General features: G+C 49.1%; 10 protein-coding genes across 10 annotated transcripts; 6 read left to right on the forward strand and 4 right to left on the reverse strand.

Annotated features, from left to right (window-relative positions):
- Positions 1 to 328: 328 nt before the first annotated feature.
- Positions 329 to 4481, forward strand: LTR84_000613 (uncharacterized protein; the record flags this gene model as incomplete). The annotated part of the gene is made up of 4 exons (XM_064844243.1): positions 329 to 393; positions 452 to 649; positions 699 to 2694; positions 2787 to 4481. 4 exons carry the CDS (start codon positions 329 to 331, stop codon positions 4479 to 4481), a joined length of 3954 nt encoding a protein of 1317 aa, XP_064712103.1.
- A 181-nt stretch (positions 4482 to 4662) lies between these two features.
- Positions 4663 to 6436, reverse strand: LTR84_000614 (uncharacterized protein; the record flags this gene model as incomplete). Its single annotated transcript, XM_064844244.1, has 4 exons — positions 4663 to 4851; positions 4908 to 5747; positions 5811 to 5920; positions 5968 to 6436. 4 exons carry the CDS (start codon positions 6434 to 6436, stop codon positions 4663 to 4665), a joined length of 1608 nt encoding a protein of 535 aa, XP_064712104.1.
- Positions 6437 to 6877: 441 nt separating this feature from the next.
- On the forward strand, positions 6878 to 7962 carry LTR84_000615 (uncharacterized protein; the record flags this gene model as incomplete). Its single annotated transcript, XM_064844245.1, has 3 exons — positions 6878 to 7059; positions 7110 to 7555; positions 7610 to 7962. The coding sequence occupies 3 exons, from the start codon at positions 6878 to 6880 to the stop codon at positions 7960 to 7962; spliced, it is 981 nt and encodes a 326-aa protein (XP_064712105.1).
- A 745-nt stretch (positions 7963 to 8707) lies between these two features.
- LTR84_000616 (uncharacterized protein) lies at positions 8708 to 10834 on the forward strand (the record flags this gene model as incomplete). Its single annotated transcript, XM_064844246.1, has 4 exons — positions 8708 to 8770; positions 8822 to 8904; positions 8958 to 9956; positions 10015 to 10834. The coding sequence occupies 4 exons, from the start codon at positions 8708 to 8710 to the stop codon at positions 10832 to 10834; spliced, it is 1965 nt and encodes a 654-aa protein (XP_064712106.1).
- An 826-nt stretch (positions 10835 to 11660) lies between these two features.
- On the reverse strand, positions 11661 to 12758 carry LTR84_000617 (uncharacterized protein; the record flags this gene model as incomplete). The annotated part of the gene is made up of 1 exon (XM_064844247.1): positions 11661 to 12758. The coding sequence occupies one exon, from the start codon at positions 12756 to 12758 to the stop codon at positions 11661 to 11663; it is 1098 nt and encodes a 365-aa protein (XP_064712107.1).
- A 523-nt stretch (positions 12759 to 13281) lies between these two features.
- Positions 13282 to 15063, reverse strand: LTR84_000618 (uncharacterized protein; the record flags this gene model as incomplete). The annotated part of the gene is made up of 1 exon (XM_064844248.1): positions 13282 to 15063. One exon carries the CDS (start codon positions 15061 to 15063, stop codon positions 13282 to 13284), a length of 1782 nt encoding a protein of 593 aa, XP_064712108.1.
- A 534-nt stretch (positions 15064 to 15597) lies between these two features.
- LTR84_000619 (uncharacterized protein) lies at positions 15598 to 16681 on the reverse strand (the record flags this gene model as incomplete). Its single annotated transcript, XM_064844249.1, has 2 exons — positions 15598 to 16534; positions 16596 to 16681. 2 exons carry the CDS (start codon positions 16679 to 16681, stop codon positions 15598 to 15600), a joined length of 1023 nt encoding a protein of 340 aa, XP_064712109.1.
- A 680-nt stretch (positions 16682 to 17361) lies between these two features.
- Positions 17362 to 18861, forward strand: LTR84_000620 (uncharacterized protein; the record flags this gene model as incomplete). Its single annotated transcript, XM_064844250.1, has 6 exons — positions 17362 to 17482; positions 17551 to 17603; positions 17735 to 18260; positions 18320 to 18338; positions 18394 to 18463; positions 18529 to 18861. 6 exons carry the CDS (start codon positions 17362 to 17364, stop codon positions 18859 to 18861), a joined length of 1122 nt encoding a protein of 373 aa, XP_064712110.1.
- A 611-nt stretch (positions 18862 to 19472) lies between these two features.
- LTR84_000621 (uncharacterized protein) lies at positions 19473 to 20546 on the forward strand (the record flags this gene model as incomplete). The annotated part of the gene is made up of 3 exons (XM_064844251.1): positions 19473 to 19781; positions 19843 to 20143; positions 20203 to 20546. 3 exons carry the CDS (start codon positions 19473 to 19475, stop codon positions 20544 to 20546), a joined length of 954 nt encoding a protein of 317 aa, XP_064712111.1.
- Positions 20547 to 21206: 660 nt separating this feature from the next.
- On the forward strand, positions 21207 to 22958 carry LTR84_000622 (uncharacterized protein; the record flags this gene model as incomplete). Its single annotated transcript, XM_064844252.1, has 1 exon — positions 21207 to 22958. One exon carries the CDS (start codon positions 21207 to 21209, stop codon positions 22956 to 22958), a length of 1752 nt encoding a protein of 583 aa, XP_064712112.1.
- Between the last annotated feature and the right edge of the window lie 684 nt (positions 22959 to 23642).

Genomic DNA, 23642 nt, shown 5'->3' on the forward strand with positions numbered 1-23642 from the left:
GTATGTGACGCTGAACTTTCTCTAGCATCATAAGTCTGGTTTATGATTTGTCCCATGTTCAGTCCACATCCTCGACCGGGTTCGTGCGCCTACGATAAGGATGGATCCATTCATGGGAATGCGGGGAGAGGGAGTGTGCGAGTCTTCGGTATCTCTTTCAACCCACCGGAGTGGATCCGCCGCTCAGACGAGCACCTCCTGCGAGTTTCAATGGCGATGTCTCAGCTCACCGGTGATACATAAAAAGCTATGATGTGTCCCAGAAGTTTGAATAGCAATGGCTCGATTCAATCCGCACGTTCCCTGAACTCCAATTACTGCTGCAGAAATGCCTTCTATCGCCGTGGGTGGCATCAGAATCGCCATTGACAGAGGAGGCACATTCTGTGATTTGTAAGTGATCCATGAACCGGTATTTGTGTTGCTTCCTAATCATACTCGCGGTGAATAGCTGGGCGTCGGTGCCAGGTCGATCCGACGATATTGTCTTCAAGCTGTTATCAGTATCACCTGACGAATATTCAGATGCTCCGACAGAAGGCATCCGGCAGATTCTGGAGGAAGCGACTGGGAAGACTATTCCTCGCGGAACGCCTATCGCCCTAGAAGATGTTGAATCGATCCGTATGGGTACGACTGTTGCAACAAAGTAAGTTACGAAACACATTCAGGGACATTCTGCTAATTGACTCAACAAGTGCATTGTTAGAACGAAAAGGGCGGCGTGTAGCGCTTGTGACCACCAAAGGATTTCGTGACATACTTCTAATTGGTACTCAAGCACGTCCACACATATTCGATCTGTCTGTGCACAAACTGGAGCAACTTTACGAGACAGTCTTGGAGGTCGATGAGCGAGTAACCTTCGAAGCAGCGGCGGAGGATCCGAACTTGCCCCCAATTGATGAAAACGACCCTGAGTTAATAGTTTGCGTCACTGGCGAGATCATTCGCATCATTCAGAAGCCAGATACCGACAAAATCAAGCAGGACCTAGATGGCTTGTGGAATGCTGGGTTTCGAGATCTGGCCATCGCCTTCATGCATTCTTACGCTTACCCGGAGCATGAACTTACCGTTGCGAATTTGGCTCGCTCCATGGGTTTCAGGATCTCGGTTTCTTCTGAGTTACAACCTTCCATCAGAATGGTCACCCGCGCCCAGTCAGCTACAGCGGATGCTTATTTGTCGCCTATCACAGCAGAATACTTGGAAGGCTTCGCGCAAGGCTTCAAAGGTGGATTGAAAGATAAGAACAGTGGAAAGTTGCTGATATCCCAGTCGGATGGTGGTCTAACAACATTCGATAAGTTCACGGGTCTCCGAGCCATCTTATCTGGACCTGCTGGGGGCGTTGTGGGCTTCTCTAAGACGTGCTATGACGTCGACGATGGCACACCAGTTATCGGATTCGACATGGGCGGTACGAGTACCGACGTTTCGCGATATGGTGGATCACTCGAATATGTCTTCGAATCCACATTAGCAGAAGTCACTATTCAAAGCCCACAGCTCGATATCAATACTGTTGCTGCTGGGGGTGGTTCAATCCTGGCGTGGAGGAATGGACTGTTTGATGTTGGACCAGAGAGCGCCGGTGCACATCCTGGCCCTGCATGCTACGGAAAGGGAGGGCCCTTGACAGTCACGGATGCTAATTTACTTCTTGGCCGCATTATACCGATATACTTCCCTCAACGATTGGACCTAGAAGTTGTCCGCTTCAAGTTCGAACAATTAACGGAGCAGATCAATGCAGAAAAACAAAATCTACAAAAACTCACTGCCGAAGAAGTAGCCACGGGCTTCATCTCAGTTGCGAATGCAGCAATGACGAGACCTATTCGTGCACTCAGTGAAGGCCGTGGTTACGAAACAGCAGGTCACAATCTCGCCTCCTTTGGGGGGGCTGGTGGGCAGCACGCCGTGGCTATTGCGCGAGACCTTGGGATTGGCCGCATTTTGGTTCACAAATACTCTAGCATACTCTCGGCTTACGGCATGGCTTTGGCTGATGTGGTCGTCGAGATGCAAGAACCGACGTCATTAGTGTTCGATGGTAAGCCAGACACGGAGGAATTGCTTCGCCATCGATTCGCAAAGTTGCAGGAAAAAGTCGACCATGCCATTAGCCGTCAAGGGTTTGGCTCTCACAAGATCGAATACGAAAGATTCTTAAATATGCGATATCAAGGTACCGATACAGCCTTAATGACTGCCGAGCCAATGTTTAAATGTGAGACGTTCACAGATGCGTTTGTCGCAAGGCACAAGCGAGAATTTGGGTTCACTCAACAACGGGAGATCTTGGTCGACGATATCCGTGTCAAAGGCACCGGCAAAAGCCAAAATACTGAGCTCACGAGTCCATTTATTGAACTGAATCTTATCGAAGATCCGCCGAAACCGAAGGAATCAGAAACGTGCAAGGTATACTTTGATCATGAAGGTTGGTGTGAAGTCCCACTTTACTTCCTTCACAATGTCAAGCGCGGCTCACGAATTCGTGGTCCGGCGATGATCCTGGACAAGACACAAACGATCGTATTAGACCTGGCAAGTCAGGCTTCATTCCTACAAGACCATGTCATCATCGATCTTGTGGATCTTCATCGAAAGCAATTGGATACGCATGAAGTTGACCCTGTCGTGCTATCCGTCTTCGGGCATCGCTTCATGAGTGTTGCAGAGCAGGTAAGTGTCGTTGTACCCTCAGCCTTGTGCACATAGTAAAGAAGATATCTTCGGATGTTCATTGGTCCTCGACGCTAATTGTCAATTTCCAGATGGGTCAAACACTACAGAAAACTAGCGTATCGACCAACATCAAAGAGCGATTGGATTATAGCTGTGCTGTTTTCTCCGCTGCAGGAGGACTAGTTGCAAATGCGCCACATATACCCGGCCACTTAGGCTCCATGAGCACGGCGATATCATATCAGGCCAACAGATATCAGAAAGGGGAGCTCAAGAGAGGTGATGTTCTTCTCTCGAACCACCCCATCGCTGGAGGCACTCATCTACCCGACCTTACCGTCACAACCCCTGTCTTCGCTGAGACCGAAGGAGATGAAGATCCAGAAATTTTATTCTTCGTTGCCAGCCGCGGACACCACGCTGATATAGGTGGTATCACTGCGGGTTCCATGCCCCCGAACTCTACAGAGCTTTGGCAGGAAGGTGTCGCCGTCGAGTCTTTCAAGATGGTAAAGGAAGGTGTGCTCGACGAACAAGGACTAACCAGGATCTTGTTTGACGAACCTGCCCAATACCCTGGCTGCAGTGGCAGTCGAAACCTGAATGACAACATCACAGACCTCAAGGCTGCCGTTGCCGCCAACGAGAAAGGTATCCGACTCGTAGCTAGTCTAGTTCGAGAATACACCTGGCCGGTTGTCAAGCATTATATGGAGGCGATTCAAAACAATGCCGAGATGGCTGTCCGTGCCCTGCTAAAGGATTTTGCAAAGCGCTTCCAAGGGCACTCCCTTTGGGCGATTGACTATATGGATGATGGCAGTCCATTGGAACTCAGAGTTACAATTGATGCGACGGATGGCTCGGCTATCTTTGACTTCACTGGCACAGGACTTGAGGCAATGAACAACCTCAACACACCAATAGCCGTGACGGTCTCAGCCATTATTTACTGCCTACGCTGCATGCTTATGGTGGACATACCTTTGAATCAAGGATGTCTAGCACCCGTCAAGGTAATCTGCCCCGAGAAATCCATTCTGGCACCCAATCTCAAAGCCGCCACCGTGGCGAGCAACACCGAGACCAGTCAGAGACTGATCGATTTGATCTTTAAAGCGTTCCAAGTCTGCGGTGCCAGTCAAGGAACTTCGAACAATCTGACCTTTGGTTATGGTGGCAAGGACGCTGCAGGTAACATAACGCATGGTTTTGGCTACTATGAAAGTATTGGGGGAGGATCTGGAGCCGGAGCCGACTGGGAAGGCCAGTCTGGCTCTCACGTCCATTTTACCAACACCAGGATGACAGACCCCGAGATCCTCGAGCGTCGCTACCCGGTACTGCTGCGGGAGTTTTCAATTCGTCGAGGCAGTGGAGGTGCCGGACGCAACAGAGGAGGTGATGGGCTGGTCAGAGACATTCAAATGCGACGTGCTATGGAAGTCAACGTCCTTTCGGAACGACGCGTGCATCCACCGTACGGAATGCTGGGAGGCAAGCCTGGGAAACGAGGGTTGAATCTGTGGATCAGACATTACGAAGGTGAAGGATCAGAAGCGACCAGGACCATCAATCTGGGAGGAAAAGCAAAAGCTTTCATGAATAAGGATGACAGGATCATTGTCATGACTCCCGGAGGTGGGGGTTATGGCAAAGATCCTACCGAGGTGGAACAGTTCGAACTCAAAGACGAATTCCGATTATTCGATGCAGGGAAGAAGCAGATGAGAAACGCTAGAGGAAGCCTTGCTGATAAGTTGGCGGCAGCTCAATCAAATTAGATACTGCAGGATCCTGTGCAGGTCGCTGGTACAAAGAGATACCTCGGATAACTTGCATTTCACACATAAAGCACCTAAGAGTTTCATGCAATCCTCGTGGATGTCGTCTGATAATACCTGATGAGCACCTGAAGGCAGTTCGACCTGATTTGCAACCACCGTAATATTTTGGTACGCCGTATCACACAACAATATGATTAGTCTGAGCCCAAGCTCGAATGCACTTGCCAAAGATGTACATCGGAATAGTCAACAACGAGACGCCTACCGTCAAACCACCCCATGTGGCGAAGAAAACTCGAGGGCCGTGGTTTGTTAGGTAGTCATTGAGCATGAATGTCAGTCCGAAAGCGAACGAACTCTTGATCAACTGGCTTATAATTAGTATAGTTCTTTACCCCTTTTGGCTTATGGGGGAGACCTTACCATGGCAATACCGAAGACTTCACCTGGTTTGTTCGTGCAGACGTCGTTGGAATACGCGACAATCCCGGTGCAGCCGACACCGATTGCAAAGTTGAGGATGGCGAGGAAGACACCACACACGTACGGAGAAAGTCCATGGTGGACTGCTTCACCCAAGCCAAATGATCCGACAGTCATGGTAATCAAAAAGGGCACCATGATAACCAGACGGAACTCTGGTTCGAAGATACCACCGTTTCGCTTAGCCATGAACTTGCTAATGTCATCACACAAGCGTCCGCCAATGATTGTACCAAGGATCGAACCAATCAAAGGCGCAACGCCCACGAGATTTCCAACACCAATCGCAGATAAGCTGTATGGCGGTGCTGCAAAGATTTGAGCGGCTACCGCTCCTTGAATGATCATCCATGTGAAGACGGCTGAGTAGGTGAGACAGCTCCAAATCACAGCTGGGTGAAGTAGGGTCTTTACCGGTGATACACATAGCCAAAGAACTCGGCGCTGGTGTCGGATTTCAAATGTGCCCAGACCCAAAATCTTTTGTACCTTTGTTCGTTCTGGGCGTGTAGTTCCCAGATCCAGATCAGTGACTGGAGCGGCCATGTCCTGGGCACTCTTTTTCTCCCCGTCATTTCCACTATGGGTGCTTCCCTGTGAGCATGGAGTTGGCAAGTGTGATGGCTGCGCTATGGGTCGATCGAAGCTTGTCTCTGGTAAGAACAAAATGACACAGCCAAGGACAACTCCGTAGGTGATGCTTATGAGCCAGAAGGTCCATCTCCAAGTCAAAGCAATTATGACTTGCGCACTTATGGTTGGGGCGATGTTGATCGATGCCTTTGCTTGTAATTAGCAATAGTGGTCATAGTACCAACGGTGACTACCAAGAAGGACACTCACTGTCACTGCGAGGTTCCAGACGCCAACTCGAAGGCCTCTTTGATGCACAAAGAATATATCGTTGATAGATGCCGTCCCGGCCACGGACAAGAATGCTCCCATTCCAAACCCTGGAAGAAGTCAGAACAGCTCGCAGGTCAATACCGGTGGTGCTTACCTTGGAAAAGACGAGATACGAGCAGAGATTCGTATGATTTAGATGTAGCAGCCCAGATGCACGAAACCAGCGTCAGGAGGGTTGTGGTTATGTAGACAAGTCGTTTCCCATAAACCACCGACAGACATGCACACAGATAGGAGCTGACACCAAGTCCAATTATCAACGAGCCGTTGAGTAGAGTAACCTTGGTCAACGACGTAAAACCAAATTCGGCTGCGACAATGTTGAATCCTGGAACAAGGATAGGACCTATGACACCCATCGAGCAGGCACCCAGTACGAGGGTTCCGAACATGAGTTCCTTTCGGACTCGGCTGAAGTTGAGTGGATCATCTGGAGATGCTGATGGCTCCGGGACCAGAACGACATATCCTGTGTTGCCGTTGCTCTCGCCCTCGAGAGACTCAAGCAGAGATGTGCCCTGGGGCTGCGAGTTGGACGCTGGGTTGATAATTCCAAAAGCCATGGCAATGTTCGAGATGGTTTGACCTTTGCAGCGCCATGGTACCCCTCTCAAGGTAGTATATATATCCAGTCAAAAGGTCGTTCAACGACTGGTTGTCAAATTCCGTTCGCCCTCAAAGGTCGTTCACTGATCATGGGCGCAGAGCTGTTCCGCAATCGATGCTCTCGGAATTGGCCAATCACAACACCTCATGCAAGTGCTTAGCGGCGGAGGAGCCTCCCGCCGTCGATATTTCTCCATACTCAACGCTCAAAACTGAATCAGATTTCTGGACATGAACGAGGGAGATAATCTCGGTAGTTGGAGGCGGAAGTCAAGCCGCGGTCTTGATGATTTGTCTGTCACATCGAGGTTTGGTTCAAATAGCCCATTCGAAGCAGGCACTTCGCAGACCAACTGGAAACCCAGCACTTCAACTCACAATTTCCTCGTACTCCCATGATGCAATTGCCAACAACCACTGGAACCGTCCGGGTCGCCGTCACTCAGGCTGAACCAGTATGGCTTGATCTTGAAGCTACCGTTGTCAAAACGTGCGAGTTGATCGTGGAAGCAGCAGAAAATGGTGCAAAGCTGGTCGCCTTCCCCGAATGCTGGATCAGTGGTTATCCAGCATGGATCTGGTAAAAGGATGATCCCGAGAATATATAACCGATGGAGCTGACGATTCAAGGTCACGTAGTGTGGACTTCGACTTAACATCACGATACTTACAAAACTCGCTCAAAGTTGAATCCCCGGAAATGCAACGCATTGCAGACTGCGCACAGAAGAACAAGATCTTTGTTGCTCTCGGATTTTCGGAGAACTTCCACGATTCGGCGTATATTGCACAAGCACTCATTGGGAGTGATGGACAGATCTTGCTCAACAGAAGGAAGCTCAAGCCAACACACATGGAGCGAACAATATTTGGCGATGCATCAGGCGACTCGCTCAAGAACGTTGCGGAAACCAACTCCACACTTGGAAGAGTGGGAATGCTGGCCTGCTGGGAGCATACTCAACCTCTTCTCAAATACCACACTTACCTTCAACGGGAGTCCATTCATGTTGCAGCGTGGCCGCCGCTGTGGGAGCACCGTGGCGGTCCAGGTTTATGGTCCATGGGCATAGAAGGTATTCCATGACCCATCTTGAGCAGACTAATGACGTGCTAAGTGAACTCTGTAGGAGCTCAATGCTTGTCCCGAACGTACGCAATCGAGTCTGGGAGTTTTGTCCTCCACACGACAGCCGTGCTGTCTCAGAAGGGGATTGATGTCATGAGGACTGGGACCGGCGCTCTATTCAATACTCCAGGGGGAGGAGGTTCTGCCATATTTGGTCCAGATGGAAGGCAGCTGTCGCAAAATCTGCCTGGGGATGTCGAAGGCATAGTTTACGCTGATTTGGATTTCCAGGCTATTCTCCGCTCCAGGGGATTTTTAGACGTGTGTGGTCATTATAGCCGGCCAGATATGTTGTGGCTGGGCGTAGATGATACCGAAAAGAAGCATAGAAAGCCCATAGATCCCAAGCTCTGAAATGAAAGAAGTTGCCTGACTTTGTTGCTATTGACATATTGCTCATCCTCACTCGTCGCCACAGCTGCAACCCAGGGGGTTCTCGCAAAGGCAACTTAACAGTTGGCTTTGGCACCTTTGTGCTGGCAGATTCAATGCGAGGTCTGTGAACACAACTCTAGATCGAAAAACTTGCAATGCTAACGAGTAGTTGGTGAGATAAGGATGCTTTAATAAAGAAAAAGGAAGAAAGGGAACAGAGGTTCAATTTGGTGCGGGGTCCTCAGGCCCTAACTGCCTAAGCATGACCCGGAGGATAATCCAGGGCACCTATTTGCTCAACTAAGTTAGTTACCTAGGGAATTAGTAAGTAGTATTAGTACCTGTCTAGGTAAAGAACCCTAGTTAGTTAAGTACTTATTGAGTCCTGGAAGCTGACTTTGGCGGCACCGGCTTCGGGGGTCAGAGTCAATGATGAGCCGTAGTAATATCAATTGTTTTGGTTACTGACTAGGCACAGGACTACGATCCCAACAATATCACAATCTATATAGATAAATAGATGACTGACTACCTAATTAGGTAGTGAGAGATTATCTCAGAAAACCGTGGGCGACATCCCACCTACCAAGAAGTAGTACTGACAACACCTATCTTCTGGAAGGATTCTCCGGGTACCAACACCCTTATCTCTTGCGTCTACTCCACGAGACTGAAGCATGAAGTATCGTTCTCCGCTCTGTCCTTGACTTCAAAAAGAATCTCCATGAGTGAAAAGGCTGCCAAAGTTGAGATTGCATGCGAAGGATGCAGGAAGCGGAAGCGGAAGGTAAGAAGTGCGAGCTGCGATACTGCGGCTTGTGCTGACGCGAAACAACAGTGTAACGGTGCACGTCCAGCATGCATGGCATGTGTTGCGAGAGCGCAAGATTGTCACTATCTTGATGAAGAGGTATCTCGCAAGTCTGTTCGGCTTAATCATACTTGTTCAATCTCGGTGGCTGACATGTCACCAGGCGTAAGTTGAATGTCGATTATGTTGCCAGCCTCGAGGAAACGATAGAGGTCCTTCGAGGACAGATTTTAGAACTCAACAAGAGATCGGACAATGACGAACAATACCGAATTCGTCGAGAGCAGGAGCTCTTTGGTGACGAGCATCCCAATGCCACGCTTTCAGGCGACTCTAGTCGGGAAAAGCGATTGGCCTCGGCCGTCGACGAAGTCAGTGCCATGATCTGGAAGATCGATCTTGGAGCAGATGGAAGGCCACAGTTCACAGGGCCTTCAGGTAATTTCACATTTCAATCAGCATCAACTATGGTCGAGCAAATCTCAGCAGCACCAACGGATGAACGGATGACAATCTGTCATTCTGAAGTCCGTACCGCAAAGCAAGAGTTTGTGAACCACTTCATAAATCATGTCAATTTATATCATCAATTTCTTGAAGCATCTCAGATAATCGAAATAGATTCGATATCATCGGGAGGCATCGACACTCAACTGCTGCGGGATGCTATCCATGTAGCTGGCTCTCGTTTCTCATTGCGACAGGATGCGGACAAGATAGGCAAACTTATCATGGATGAGTTCGAGAGTAAGGTCCTTCAGACTTGTCGATCGCAGCCATCCTCATTGGTTGTCCAGGCATTGTGTATCATATCTTGGTATTGTCTCGCTTGTTCACAGGACAACATGGCATGGATGTACCTTCACATGGCGTCCGCCATAAATCTGCAACTTGGCCTTCATGTTACAGCACTTCAGAATCTACACAACCAAGCAGGAATCATGTCTCCGAACGATGCAAGATTATTGCGTATCTTGTGGTCCTTCGCTCTGCAGGACCGAATTCTTACTGCAATGCTAGGCAGACAATGCAGTCTCCCTTGGAAGCGCATTAAAGCGCGAGAGTTCTCCGAAACCCTTCAGCCTGATGCGAAGCTGGAAGAGATTACGTTCGGACATCAATGTCGACTCTGGTACTTACTCGATCAATATCTAGACCAAATGTACGCAAAAAAAAAGGACCAAATCCCTATCATTTGCTTCAAAACTAACAAATTATAGCTATGACTTTGACTTTGGTCGACTCGATTTCAAACGTCGGAGTAAATTGCTCATCGATGGCCGTGAGCGACTGTTCGACTTCCACCAGAGCGTGGATCGTCGACTACGAGAAGACGGCAAACAAAAGCCCAAATGCGTCATCGTGTTTCAAATGTCATATCAGACAGCCCTCCTGCTTGTGCATCGACCCTATCTCTGTGAGAAACCCGACACCTGGATATATCGGGTGGCGTTACGTTCAATAACCGCTGCGGCATCTTCCATAACACGCCTTGTGCACATATACCGCAAGACCGACGACCTAGCGAATGCGCCTCCATTCCTCGTCCACCACATCATGAGTGCGGCCATCATGCTCTTGCTCAACACAACATCTACAGACCAGGAGATCTGCCGACGGTCGATTGGTCGTTTCCGACTGTGCGTGTCGGCCCTCGAAGACATGCAACAAAGATGGAAACGTGCGGCAGATGCCATATTGCTGCTCCGAGAACTGGCTCACAGATGGTCTGTCGTGCACGTACTTCCGATTCATCTCAGTGCACCGTTGGCTGCCTCTGATACCAAGGCGAAGCAGCCCGCGGTCCACGTCGAAAAAATGCTCGGAGATCAAAGCAGCAACCCCGTTGGAATGGACCATGACCTCTCGACAGAGCCCGACCCTTTAGGATTCGACTTCGGTGAGGTTTACATGGCTACAGGATCTGTATCTCCCGAACCATGGGGATTTGCAAATGACTATGCTCTTCAGGATCTGACCGCATATCCAGACTTCAGCCAGATGTTCAATCACATGTGGCCTGATAACGGGTGGGATTGAGTTACTTGGTTTTTCGAATCACAGTTGGGTTTGATTATTTGAAACAACTTCAAACCCATCGAATTTCAATTGCGACAGGGAACATACTGACTAGGCCAAATCTTGGACGCTCTCGGACCTTCACCCCGCGACATGAGCGAAATGCCATGTGCACTCATCGCCCTGGGCTCAAATCGAAGGACTGCAAGTTCGAACACGACCGCAGGCGGTCTGAATTCACACGAGACGAACAGAGTCGGTAGAGATTCCCACTCAACTGATCACTTCTATGGAACCCACGCTGGATCTCAGCGAAAGCATCCTCAAAAGGACATCAAATGTTGGAATATTGGATTTCTGGATTATTCTGACGACTTCTTCCGGACGTATAATGTGCAGGCTTGAGGAGCTGTAAGAACATGCCAGATAATGCGAAGTCAGATGGAGTTTCTTTTTGATAGAACAGGAAGGGGATGTCATGATATGTTGAGTACTCCCGTGTGACTACTTTGCGTCGGACGTTTTCAAGCGCCCATCAGTGATAGGATACTGCTTGCCCTCGCGTGCTATAATTACTGTCCCTTGCTTGCTGAACTCCGGCTCCAGCACGAGCTTCAATCCCCATGGTGCTGTTGAACCTATTACATCTAAAAGATGTTCTTCGTTGAGTTGATGGAGTGTGATATTTGTATCTCTCAGCTGAAGAAATGAAATGTCCTTGACTTGAGCCTAGAGCCTAGAACCGAATGGGCTTCACTTGTGAGACATTCCGCAACCATTCCTATGACACACCGGCGTGGCTGCTCGATGAGCTGATAAGCATCACTCTGATATCATCGTATGTGTCTCAGCGGCCGCCCAGCATCTTTGAAACCTTGTCACCCAACTTGTCCACAAGACTTCTTCTCTGCTGATTGTGAATAGGGGGTGCATATGGTCCACCATTGCCGTACTGTTGCCCCGGATAAGGCCCAGCCGTTGAGGTAACAGGTCCAGTGGCCGCGGTGAAGCGAATGGTCTGGCCATGAGGCTGGAAATGTTCGAGGCCCATGCATAACACTCTAGCTTTGCGATTGTTCCAACCCTCGTCTGGCCGTCCAGTTGCATGATATATGCAAAAGACTCTCGCATCGCCGGGGTATGGTGAGACCAGAAACGAAGCGTGACCAGGTCCAAACGGTCCAGGACCACTCGGATCACTTTCGAGTAGTGGTGTTGGCCGTTTCACCCAGGAACGTTCATCTCTCGGGTTGCCGCCATTGTAACGTAATACGGCTAGCTTGTAATCACAAGTCCAACTACCGTTGGCACTGTAAACAATACCTTGGAAGCCCGGTATGCTCAGCCAAGTGGGGCCTTCATTCACGCCTCTCCTCCCACCATCGGGCCGCTCCCAGGGCAGGCTCGCACGGGAAATACATGTCAGGGTATTTGGAATGGCCTGCTCGGGGTTCGCGAGTTGAATGAGAAAGAGGTCTTGTTGTGTGTCCGAGCTGTCGCCCAGTGGCCAGCCAGAGTAGCAGCAGTACAACTCGTTCGAATTCAGCGTAAATACCGTGGCATCGATATTCCAGTGATCTGGCAACCCCTTCATCGGGCCGACGAAGGTCCAAGCATCAGCGTCCATTGGATTCTGGGATTCAGATCGCAATATCGTTGTGCGGTGTGATCGATTCCCTATTCCTCCATGTGCCGCACAGAAATACACATACCATCTCCCACCAAGATAATGTAGTTCTGGAGCCCAGATGTCTACCGACCACTCTGTTGTCCCTGAAGCCGGCTTCCAGGCGACAATTTTCTCACAATTGCGGAAGTTCTCGAGCTCTTGCGATGCCCATATTTCTACCCGGTTGCCTAATGTGAAAGTCAAATAGAAGCGGCCCTGGGCTGCGACCATCCAGGGATCCGGCATGTCGACATCACAAATGACTCGATTCGACATTGTGGCTTTCAAGCTTGCTCAATTGCTGTGACATACATAAAAGCTGTAAAGAGATCGTTTGGAGTTACCATTTGGGGAACTGGGTCTAAGTTGTTCACGGGCGTTATTAGGCGGTTGCTCTCGCATCGGGTTGTTGTTGCGAGCCAAGCCATGAGATGACGAGGCGTGTGGAAACTGTGAACGAATGACAACATACGTAAAGGTAGGTACCTGAGCACTTGTATCAATAAGAATGATGCACCTGGACTAGACATCACTTGGACCCATTGAGAATGATCACACCTGTGCACAATGATTCTTCTGACAGTATTGTCTTCTCATGATAGTAATGAGTTTACCTATTTGGCTCAGCTTCGAGGAAAGGGTACGGGTGACAGGGAAAGCAGAACAAAACCAAGAAGCAAATTTGAGTAAAGGCACTTTGAGTTGATTTTGGAATCGGAATTAGTGTAATATGAATCGTTGCACAATCGCCTGGGTATCTCAAAGTCATCAATCATAGCTCATCAGGTCATTACCCCCTTCACTGCTGAATTCGACGAAACATGACCGAGGCAGGGGTGTAAGCAGGAGTCGTTGAAGCCAACAATTGAACTCGCCTGGCAGCTGGAGTCACGGGTGGTAGCCTCTCGTCCACACTGGCTGGTTCTTGTTTGACATTTGCGGCACCCGATCTCCATTTTTGTAGGAATCCCAAAGCTCGCTTTTTCTCGTTTCGCCTGAACAGCCCGTCCGCATCATTTTCAAGTCGGGAAGTCCGGAAAGTCAGATTTCTCCAGTTCCTTAACCTAGACAAAGAGTAGCCGTCTGTCTTTATCGTGTGATATTCGTCCGCTTTACGCTGATCCTCGAGTATCTTCCTAGTGGGCGAGAGCCATTTGGAACCGAAGATCTCAAGGCGTGCGATCGCATGTTTGTTACCAAAAGCATCCGCTTGTCGTGTCAGATCTTGAACCTGCTCTGCCTTGTTGAACATGACCATGATGGCCGAATGAGCCACCCGTCCAGTATGTTCAATCTTCTTGCGAGCCCGGAATTCGTCAGACATAATTCTCATCTCACGAATGCGAATTGTCTTTTGCCTCCAAGTATTCAGCGCGGCACGTCCAATGTTGATTTTCACTTTCCGTCTCATTGACTTGTAGGCCGCCGAATATGTGGCTTCCTTACTACTCTTGACGAGCGCTTGCCATCTTCGAAAATATTTCACTGCCAGCATCTGTTCATGGGCCTGTTGAGCATGTTTTTCATCGGCTCTGATACGAGTTTTCTCTCTCCATGTTTGAAGAGTATGTTTGCTGGAGAAGTATTCTACAGCTGCCATTGCTCTTCGGTCGTTGACACGTTGCTGTTCGACATGGGTGTGCCATGTGCTCAGCACTCGGCGTATGATGTTGCGACCATAGAGGTGGTCTGCTTCTTGGTGCCTTTCGCGGAGGTCGGCCCTTCTAGTAGCAACGACCTGGAGTACATTTTGAGCAGCTTGACGAATGCTGATCGCATCCGCAGCAACTTCCATTTCCTTGATATCTGCAGTTTTGTTATGCCAGTCCTCAAGAGTTTTGTGTAGAAGTCGTTCGTCTCGTACTCTGACAAAAAGCCTCTCCCGTGCAGCAAGAGTCCAAGTTTTGAGAACAGAGGCGGCGTCACGCTTTGCTCTAAACTCTACCGCAACCCTTTCCAAATCTTGCATCTCTTTAATGGTATTGCGCCAGTGAGTGATCGCCTTGCGCGCCAAGTTGGTGCGGTACACCTCATCAGCCAGTCTATTCAACTCAGGATTCTCCCTCTCCAAAGCATCCTCTCTTTTCAAATACAATTTCTGGCGCCATTGATCGAGCGCCTGCGATGCTAGTTTTCGGCTATCGAGTGCGACGGCTTGCAGCCAGATACGGTTGTTGTCGTCGAAAGAGTCGGACGACTGAGGTCTCGTGGGGAAAGGTGGTATCACCTCAACGGATGCAGCACGTCTGCTAGCACCATATTCGCTTCCCCCATCAGTGAGAGTGCCGTCGGTCGTTAGAACGATATGAGCTTCCTGTAGAACATCTAGAAATTTTTCATTGAGGGGTGTTTCAGATTCTGTTCGTGCGAGATCGAGGAGCCAATTTAGACAGGGGTCTTCGACATTGGGATTCTGGCCTTCCTCTAAATAGACTGCCTTATGTTCACGTCGAAGAGATTCCGGAGTTGATTCAATGTGATCTTCCTGTAAGCGGAGGAGAACACGGTGCAGACGATCGATGTCTGCGGGAGAGAAATTGCGGATGTCATGAGCAAAGTCTGAGAGCTCTTCTGGCTTCATGTTTCATGGCCAGGATCCCTTTATTCATCTTGATTTCGGGCACTTGGTCAAGCTACTTGAAGAAGAAACGCGTGAGGCAACGACGCGTAAAAAGAGAGTACGGTGGGGCATTTTGTGGAATACGCGCGTGCGTCCAGCATTCGTTTCTAGCTAAATTGGTGAAAAAGTCAACAAACACCACCATCTAGATTTGAACCAGAGACCAAAAATTTCGGCGTCTATTATAGCTCCTATTCTCCGTATCATACACGCGTCCGCAGCCTCAGAGAATGGATAGAGTGTTCCTGCCAAAGCACACTCTACTGTGGAGCCCCGACCAACCGAACCTCCAAGGACATTTAGATCTCCAGATGCAGGTATTAAGATTATCTCTCTCAGACCCTCCTGTCGACAGAAATCCCGGGAATCAAATATATCTGCATGTGAAGTGGTGAATTGATATTATATGGGGGGGGCGCCTTAGGTATCGAAACCTCGCTAGGACCCAGCCTGAGCGAGAAGCCATCACCTCAATGAGGACTCCCTAACCTCACCTCAGAATCCGTAGTCGTTTCGATATGCGTCTAGCTTTTCCAACGAAATACCGCTCCCTCCACATACTATAACAACAACCTTGCTATTCGGCCCAAAGTTCTTCACGTACTTTTTCAATGCCCCGTTGTATATCAGGGAGAGGCTCGCACCACAAGAAGGTTCCACGAGATATCTCTGATCATTCGCGAAGTGCCAACATGCTGAACATGCTTCAGAATCCTCGACTACCACTGTTGAGACGTGGTCACGGAGTGCTTCCTTGAATGCATTCTCTGCAACCCTCAGAGCCCCCAGTGTCTTCGCCACTGAAGTGATCGCTGGGAGGGTGACCCATTCCTTCTTTGCGACGGCCTGTGCAAGAGAATCAGCACCATTGGTTTCGACGGCTAGTACTTGCACAGGCTGTCCTTTGTTCCATCCGTGTCTGTCCAGTCCTAGCATGATCCCGGAGAACATGCCACCTCCGCCTACTGAGCATACAATGGCATCAGGCCGTTCATCCATCTGGTCAACCATCTCATCTATCATAGTTGAAGCCCCTTCCCAAATGAGAGGATGGTCAAAGGGTGGAACATAAATCGCTGTTTCTCCTCGTGCCTTTGCCGCCTCCATCACAGTTTCTCGCAAATACTTGTCTGCGTAAAACCATGAGTCGCCATGAATGATGATATCCGTTCCTCCAGCCTCTCGGAGTTTTGTGATCATATCTTGATCGGTCGAGGTGGGAACCACCACCGATGCTTTGCACTTCAAAAATACTGCTGTAGTCACGCAGGCGAGCCCGGCATTTCCTCCGGAGGATGAATAGAAGTGAATGTTTTGACTACTGGATGCCGCATTCTGATGTTGTTGAAGATTGGAGAGCATATAATTCCCAATACCGCGGCTTTTGAAAGAAGACGAGGGCTGGGTGTTTTCAAGTTTCAAGAACACTCGACTGATTGGTCTGATCAGTATTTTGAACCAAGTATATTGCTATGTGGAACAAGACAGCTCACCATCCTGCTTTACCGGAGAGTTTTCTTGACTCAAGGAGTGGTGTTGAAGTCCACGGCTTCCTTTGTGGAGGACTGCCTTCAGACATTTTGCTGTTGGAATATCTGGTACACGGATGTTGCTTTGAAACGATAATAATTATGCTATTTAATGTTCCAATATCGACCTTGGCAAAGGGCGATCGACAGCACCCAATGTTGATATCTAACTCTAAGTTAACAGCGCCCTTTGACCTTGAGTTTTCACCAGTCTTCCAGAAGCTTCCCAGAGGGAGCAGTGTGGTTCATCAATTGTCCACTTTAGGCATGACATACGAGGGACTGCAGTCTAAAAGGAGATTGTCCATTGGCAGATCCTTCCCGGGAGCACGGATATCCGCGTGATTCAACCGGCGCGTTACTAAGTATTCTAAACCATCTTTCCTTTAAATAACGACGAATCTCTCTCGCATTCGAATGACGGTATTCAATCAGTGGACCAATCGATTGACGAAACTAGATTCATCCGTATCACCAAGATATGGATACGCGGTCGGTGACCATGACGCCTGCTCGATATGAGATTATCCATTGCTTAACTAGATATTAGTTCAGCACGTGAAATAATCGTTGTGAACTGCCTGGTTCGGCATTCAATGTAACGTCTCGGTGTTTGGCTGACCTATGTTGCATCATCCACAAACTGGAGCCCAGGCACCCAGTATGAGTTCCTTTTTATACCACACGAGAATCCTATCGAGTCAATATCTGTTCAGGTAACACATGTAAGATGGATCAAGGACCAGAACTAAAATCGTCAACGAAGCTCAGTCGGCCTCGGATTCGAGACTTGGGTTACCGCCCTGGCAAATTTGAACCAGGCCCGCGGAACTCAATCCTCGATGTGAAAGGTTAGTGTATGCTCTTGTCGAACGCCCGAAGTCGGAAAGGGAGAATGAAATATTGACTTTGTCGATAGGACTCCATGTTGGGCAAACCACCATCCATAGAGAGCCTGACATCCATACCGGAGTAACCGTCATTCTTCCACGGGACCCAGAGGACATATATCTCAAGCCTTGCTATGGCGCAACTCATAATCTCAACGGTGTCGGAGAACTTACTGGGAGCCATACGCTGAATGAGTGGGGGATTTTGCGCAGCGTAAGATTCCCGATAGAGGATATAAATCTTCAGTTCAGCTTACATCTCAGCCCATTGCCATCACAAACACGGTTAGTGTTGGAAAAGTGTACGATGCTCTCTTTCTTTGGGGAGCAGAACAAGCTCGCCTGCGTGGCGAAAGTGATCTTGAAGCAGTCCGACGTTTCACGATTCCTCTCGTGGCAGAAACCTATGACGGTATGCTGAACAACATATTCGCGTCAGTTATTGATCGCGATTCTGTCAACGAGGCTTTATCAGCGGCATTAAGTCAGAAAGAAGTACAAGAAGGCAACTATGGTGGGGGTACTGGGATGATATCTCATGGGTACAAGGGTGGGACAGGTACCAGCTCCCGCGTACTTCCTGGTTACGAACGTGATTACACCCTAGGCGTGTTGGTGCAAGCCAACTATGGCAAGAAAGACGACCTTCGGATCGGTAATGTCCCAGTCGGAGCATTACTCGCTGAGCCAAAACCCAGTGACCCGCCTCTTCCTGCTGGTGGAAAGGCAGTCGAAGGAAGTAAGTGCATGCATACACTGTAACGCCTCAGCAGAGGAGCACAACTAATTGAGTTATAGGTATCATTGTCGTGGTTGCGTAAGTGTCACCCAACAGCAATACGTCGAAAGGGATGCCGCTTACTTAGGAATAGGACGGATGCTCCTTTGCTGCCTCATCAACTACGGCGCATTGCACAGCATGCCGGAATGGGTATCACACAGGTAACGTTCTTGTTCCATATCAAGCACTCACCAAGCAGCTTGGGTGTTAAACATTCATACTATAGGTCACCGGCCATGCAGCTGGGCGAAACTTCTCTGGAGAGATATTCCTCGCCTTCTCGACAGGCACTTCACCGGATCGACTGGCACATGAATCCAACGGATTCGCCTATCTCCCCAAGCTGGAGACGGAGAAGGTGGAAACACTCAAGAATGAGACCATCGATTCGCTGTTCTATGCTGTTTCGGAAGCCACCGAAGAAGCAATCCTAAATGCCATGTGCAAAGCTGAAAGTTTAACCGGGTTTAATGGTGTGCATGTGAATGCTCTGCCCGTTGACGAGGTCAAATCTCTGCTCGATAGATACTCCATACCTCGACCGCACATGCATACCTAGGCAGTGATTAGTGTTACATCGAATCCCGAGCGAGTGGGTGTTGATAACTCATACCAATATAGCTGCTGACTGTCATGGCGGTCAGAATGTCTCGCCAATAAGATCTTGCGAAGTTCTGGATTGGGTTGCGCAGGTGTTTTGGGACAGTCATCAACATTTACCCAGAAAGCAAATATCAGACCACGTCGCCCATGTATTCTGTGCTCAATACATATTGCCAGAGTTACTTTGTGACGCACTTCTATTCTCAAAAATACGTGATCAGATCAGCTTAGCTGGTGCAGCATCCCTTTCCCCAAGAGGCTCAATGGTTAGCCTATCAACTCAATGTGTAAATACTCACTGGAAGACACCGGACCAGCTCTCGAAAGATCAGTCCACGCGTCCCAAAATGGTGGCGGGTCAATATTGAACAATTCATGTTTGTTGGTCTACTTCATCACGTTTACAACAGTCCGCTCGGGGTTTAAGAAGTATATAACATGGAGTTCGCGGGCATTGCAACACTGAAAACATCACCAACAATACTCTCAGTGTCTTGAATCAAATTCACTATCCCACCAAGTATTACCAATTCATATCAATTCCATTGCTACGGAACTACCATCACGATGCCGAACCCACGACACCACTTCAAGCGTCACTTTGGCTTCCCCAACACGGGTGCCATCATGGGCTTTCTTCCTGACAGTGTCTTGCATGATATGGTAGCCACACTCGGGGAGTTCATCGGTACTTTTTTGTTCTTGTTTTTTGCATACGCTGGCTGCCAAGTTGCCAATGACCCTTCCGAGAGAAACGGCCTGCCTGTTGAAGCAAACACATTGAGAATCATCTACATTGGTCTCAGCTTCGCCGTATCTCTGGCTATCAACTCCTGGTTGTTTTATCGCGTTAGCGGTGGTCAACTAAACCCAGCTGTAAGTATTCTATCTGTCAGGATACAGATGGTGGTTCACGAAGCTGACCAGATACCTCAAGGTGACACTGACATTGTATCTCGTTGGTGCCATTCCAGGACGTCGTACAATCACCATTTGCATTGCTCAGATCATCGCTGGAATCGCTGCAGCGGGTGTTGCATCATGCACATTCCCCGGTCCCATGAAGGTCGATATCAGCTTGGGAGCAGGTACGAGTATTGCACAGGGCTGCTTCATTGAGATGTTCACCACAATCCTGCTATGCCTTACTGTTGTGATGCTTGCTGCTGTGAAGCATAAGGCGACCTTCCTGGCTCCCCTTGGTATCGGAATGGCCCTCTTCGTTGGCCATTTGTGCAGTAAGTTCCATAATGCGAATCCCCTGAGCATAATAACTTACCAATCATTTCTCTCGAAGGTGTCGAATTTACCGGTGCTGGTATTAATCCTGCAAGAGCGTTCGGCCCGGCCGTCGTCAATCATTCGTTTCCTGGTTATCATTGGATTTACTGGATTGGGCCACTCATCGGCTCTCTTGTCGTTGCACTCTTTTATCACATCCTTGAGTGGCTTGACTGGAAAAGCGCCAACATCGGACAAGATTTCGATGACCTGGAGGCCCAACACCTCGATTCGAAGAAGCACACGCCCAGGCCGAACATCTTTGCGACTTCGCTCACTCCTGATCCCGTAGAGCCAGAACCAAAGCTTCAACCCGAGGAGGATGGTCAGGGAAGCGAAGCGACAACTCAGCATGAGTAAGATCATGTGAAAAGACGGTGCTTCGACCTTGCATCGCCAGGTAATTACAAATCAAAGCTTCTGCTCGTGTACCGAGCGGTCAGGAAGGAGGGAGGGAGGGCGAGGCGTGAGAAGGGTGCTATCTTGTTCCTGGCATAGGAGAAAGAGCAACATGCATTCAGCATTGACACACTAAATAGAACCTGTAATATAGTTATTTGCTTTTAGCTTTATTAAGCATTAATGAGAGGCATCGTTTTGCGTCAATGTCGCTCGGACGACCACCATTTCGTGCGCGCGAGTGTGACGAGAAGGGATGGTGGAAAGGATGCCTTCTGAAAAAAAAGTCAACTAGTTGATTTAGAGTACCCACGTACCTAGGCACCTAGGCAGATTGAATAGGCACCAAGTTAGGCATGTACCTAGGAACATAGGTCCGGTTTAAGCCTACGACGCCGAGGGCGAAGGTCCCACGACGGATGTTCTAACCCGTAGCCCCTCAGCGGAGAATGTCCTCGGCTTTCGTTAAAGCCAGCCAGTGGACAACAAGCTTAATGTTACACTCTAGTTAAAGGCCTCGGTGGTTTGCACACCATGTTAAGTTTATCAATGACTTCTCAGCAGGTGGTACGACATGATCGTCTTCGAATTCATGCGTTAGCATGCGACTGAACGGGCAACATGAGTCTGCGAGTTGACAAAACGCCTGACTGGCTTGAGAGCTATGCGACCAGCCACCATGACTGGCAGCAGACCGTTCAAAATGGTGAGGTCATCCATTACCGTCGAATTGGAGTCGTTGAAGGACTGTTCAACACCGATGGAATTGATTATGAAGGACGAGCAGATTTGACTTTCAACCTTCAAGTCGAATTGAAGACATCTCTCAATGTAGAAGCTCTGCGTGAACGATTCGTGCAAGCGTGGGCCGTTTTGAGGCAACGGCACGTTCTTCTGTCAGCTCGTGTCGCACAAGTCAAAGAGCTGCTGCCATTTGTCACTGGGCACGAGGCGGAAGAATGGATCTATGTGTTCAAGCCATGCGCAAGTCCACGAGATGCATACTTGGAAGCGCAAAAGCACCTCGTTCAGGTTGAAGACCAATACTCCACAGTCAGAAACGACGAGTTTTTCACTCACACGTTGAATTGCTCTCGTTGCCTTGATCCTTTCGTATCACTGAGCAGGTTCTATGTCATGCCACTGATTTCGAAAGGCAATGGTGTCTATGATGCGTCATTCATGATGACAGCCGGCCATGAGATTGTGGATGGGTTGACTTCTATGAGATGGATGTCTTCACTCATCCATATCCTCAATGAGTCTCCAGAGCAGTTGAGACTGAACTTGAAAGATCTTTGTCAGACTTCAGCGGTTCCTCGATTACCACCAGCACAGGAGTCACTTTATCCGTCAATGGGTAGCAGCCCAGCAAGAAAAAGGTGGTCTTGGTTGATTTCTCGTATCCTTCGTCACAAGAAAAAATTACCACCAGCTTCATTTCAAAATCCACTGCGAAGGAGGATACCGTTAGCCAAGGCACAGTCTTTGCCTCCAAAGTTCTCCAAAATTCTCGACTATTCTCGACTGCCGCCTCTGAACACGTATACTGTTCGGCCGACTTTGAGTGCGGCTTCTTCACAAAGGTTGGCGAAATTATGTCGGGAAGCACGAATAAGCATAGGGAGTGGTTGCTTTGCTTTGGTAGCCTTGGTCATGATGTTATTCGAGGAGAGATGTAATCCGAACATTCCAGCAAACGAACGCTTGCCCTTTGTCGGATCATTTCCAGTCAATCCCAGACCACTCCTGGACGGAACCCCAACTACGGGGAAAGAGGATAACTTGATGTTAGCGTTCAGCGAAGGCATTGCCCTCCGATTTCTCGCAAGCGAATTAGACTTTGAAGGGAGATTTCGACTGCTCGGCAAACAAGCTCATCGACAATTACGCCAATACCAGAAGCGTCCTCGGAATGTTCACGCAAAAGCTGTTTTGGGATCTAGCAGCCCTGAACAGCTATTACCGATCATGTACTTGGTAACGATGGAGCGCCTTGAGAGCAAAAGCTTAGAGACACGGAAGCGAGGCTGGAATATCCAGGGAGAGTATCCTGCTAGAACGAACTCAACACTTGCCACCTGTGGTGTCAGCTCTGTCGGGCCACGAGGTTCCATCATAGCATCAGGGAAATTCAACACAAGCGAGTTGGCGGAAGGACAAGAATTGGCGGTCGACTTCCGTGAGTTATACACGACTGTTCGGGCAAGGGATGGCGAGTTCTTGGTCGGAGCGGTGGGTGACAATGGGATACTCAAATTCGGAGTCAGCTATGATGGGTGCGCCATCGATCCTGCCCTAGCCGAAGAGTGGAAGCAGGTGATGGAGACCATCATGGAGCCCAAACAACCGTCATCCATGTCGAGATTGTAGCCGTTGTGTAGATGTAGTCCTGGTAGTCGAAGGTGAGCTCAACGATGTCCAGCGTCATCATTCCTCTACTGCTCGAATCAGTGTTTGTCAGCGCTATCTATATACTACGTGCATTGACTTCCAGCGGCCATTGCTAATCGAATCAATGCATGATCATCGCTGAAGCGTTTATGGCTGCGTGTTGCCAAGAAGATTTGGACAACCTGGAGGCAGCATGATGGTGGCGACTGAAATGTACTTGCCTACCTAAGAGACAATATCGTACCAAGGAATTCAATTCGGAGCCACGAAGCTCCGAAATTTGGACTGCAAGAGGGATATTGGTCAGCCTCAAACTCACCAGAAAACCCCTGCTACTGAGTTTACCTAACCAAGAGACCGAAGTAATTGGCGTAGTCAACCAAGACTCTGAACCTTCTCGGCCGCCTTCGCCCTCCCTTCGATGCTCTTACATAACATTGGTATTCATCAACAATCCCTAGGCTCCCCCAATCCTTCGCGTTGTATGGCTTCCTGGTTGGAGTAATGACTTCTCCACGAAAGCTCGGCAGCTAGTGACACCGAAAGGGTTTCCATCGTCGTATCAACATCTAGATTGTAGAGTCCCGAGGGAGCCCCAGCCGTCATATGATGACTAACTGTGGCACATCTGACGGGGTTCTGACGCTTCACCGAACCAGGACC

Source organism: Exophiala bonariae (genome assembly GCF_035927105.1).
Source record: "Exophiala bonariae strain CCFEE 5792 chromosome Unknown scaffold_1, whole genome shotgun sequence".
Lineage (NCBI taxonomy): Eukaryota > Fungi > Ascomycota > Eurotiomycetes > Chaetothyriales > Herpotrichiellaceae > Exophiala > Exophiala bonariae.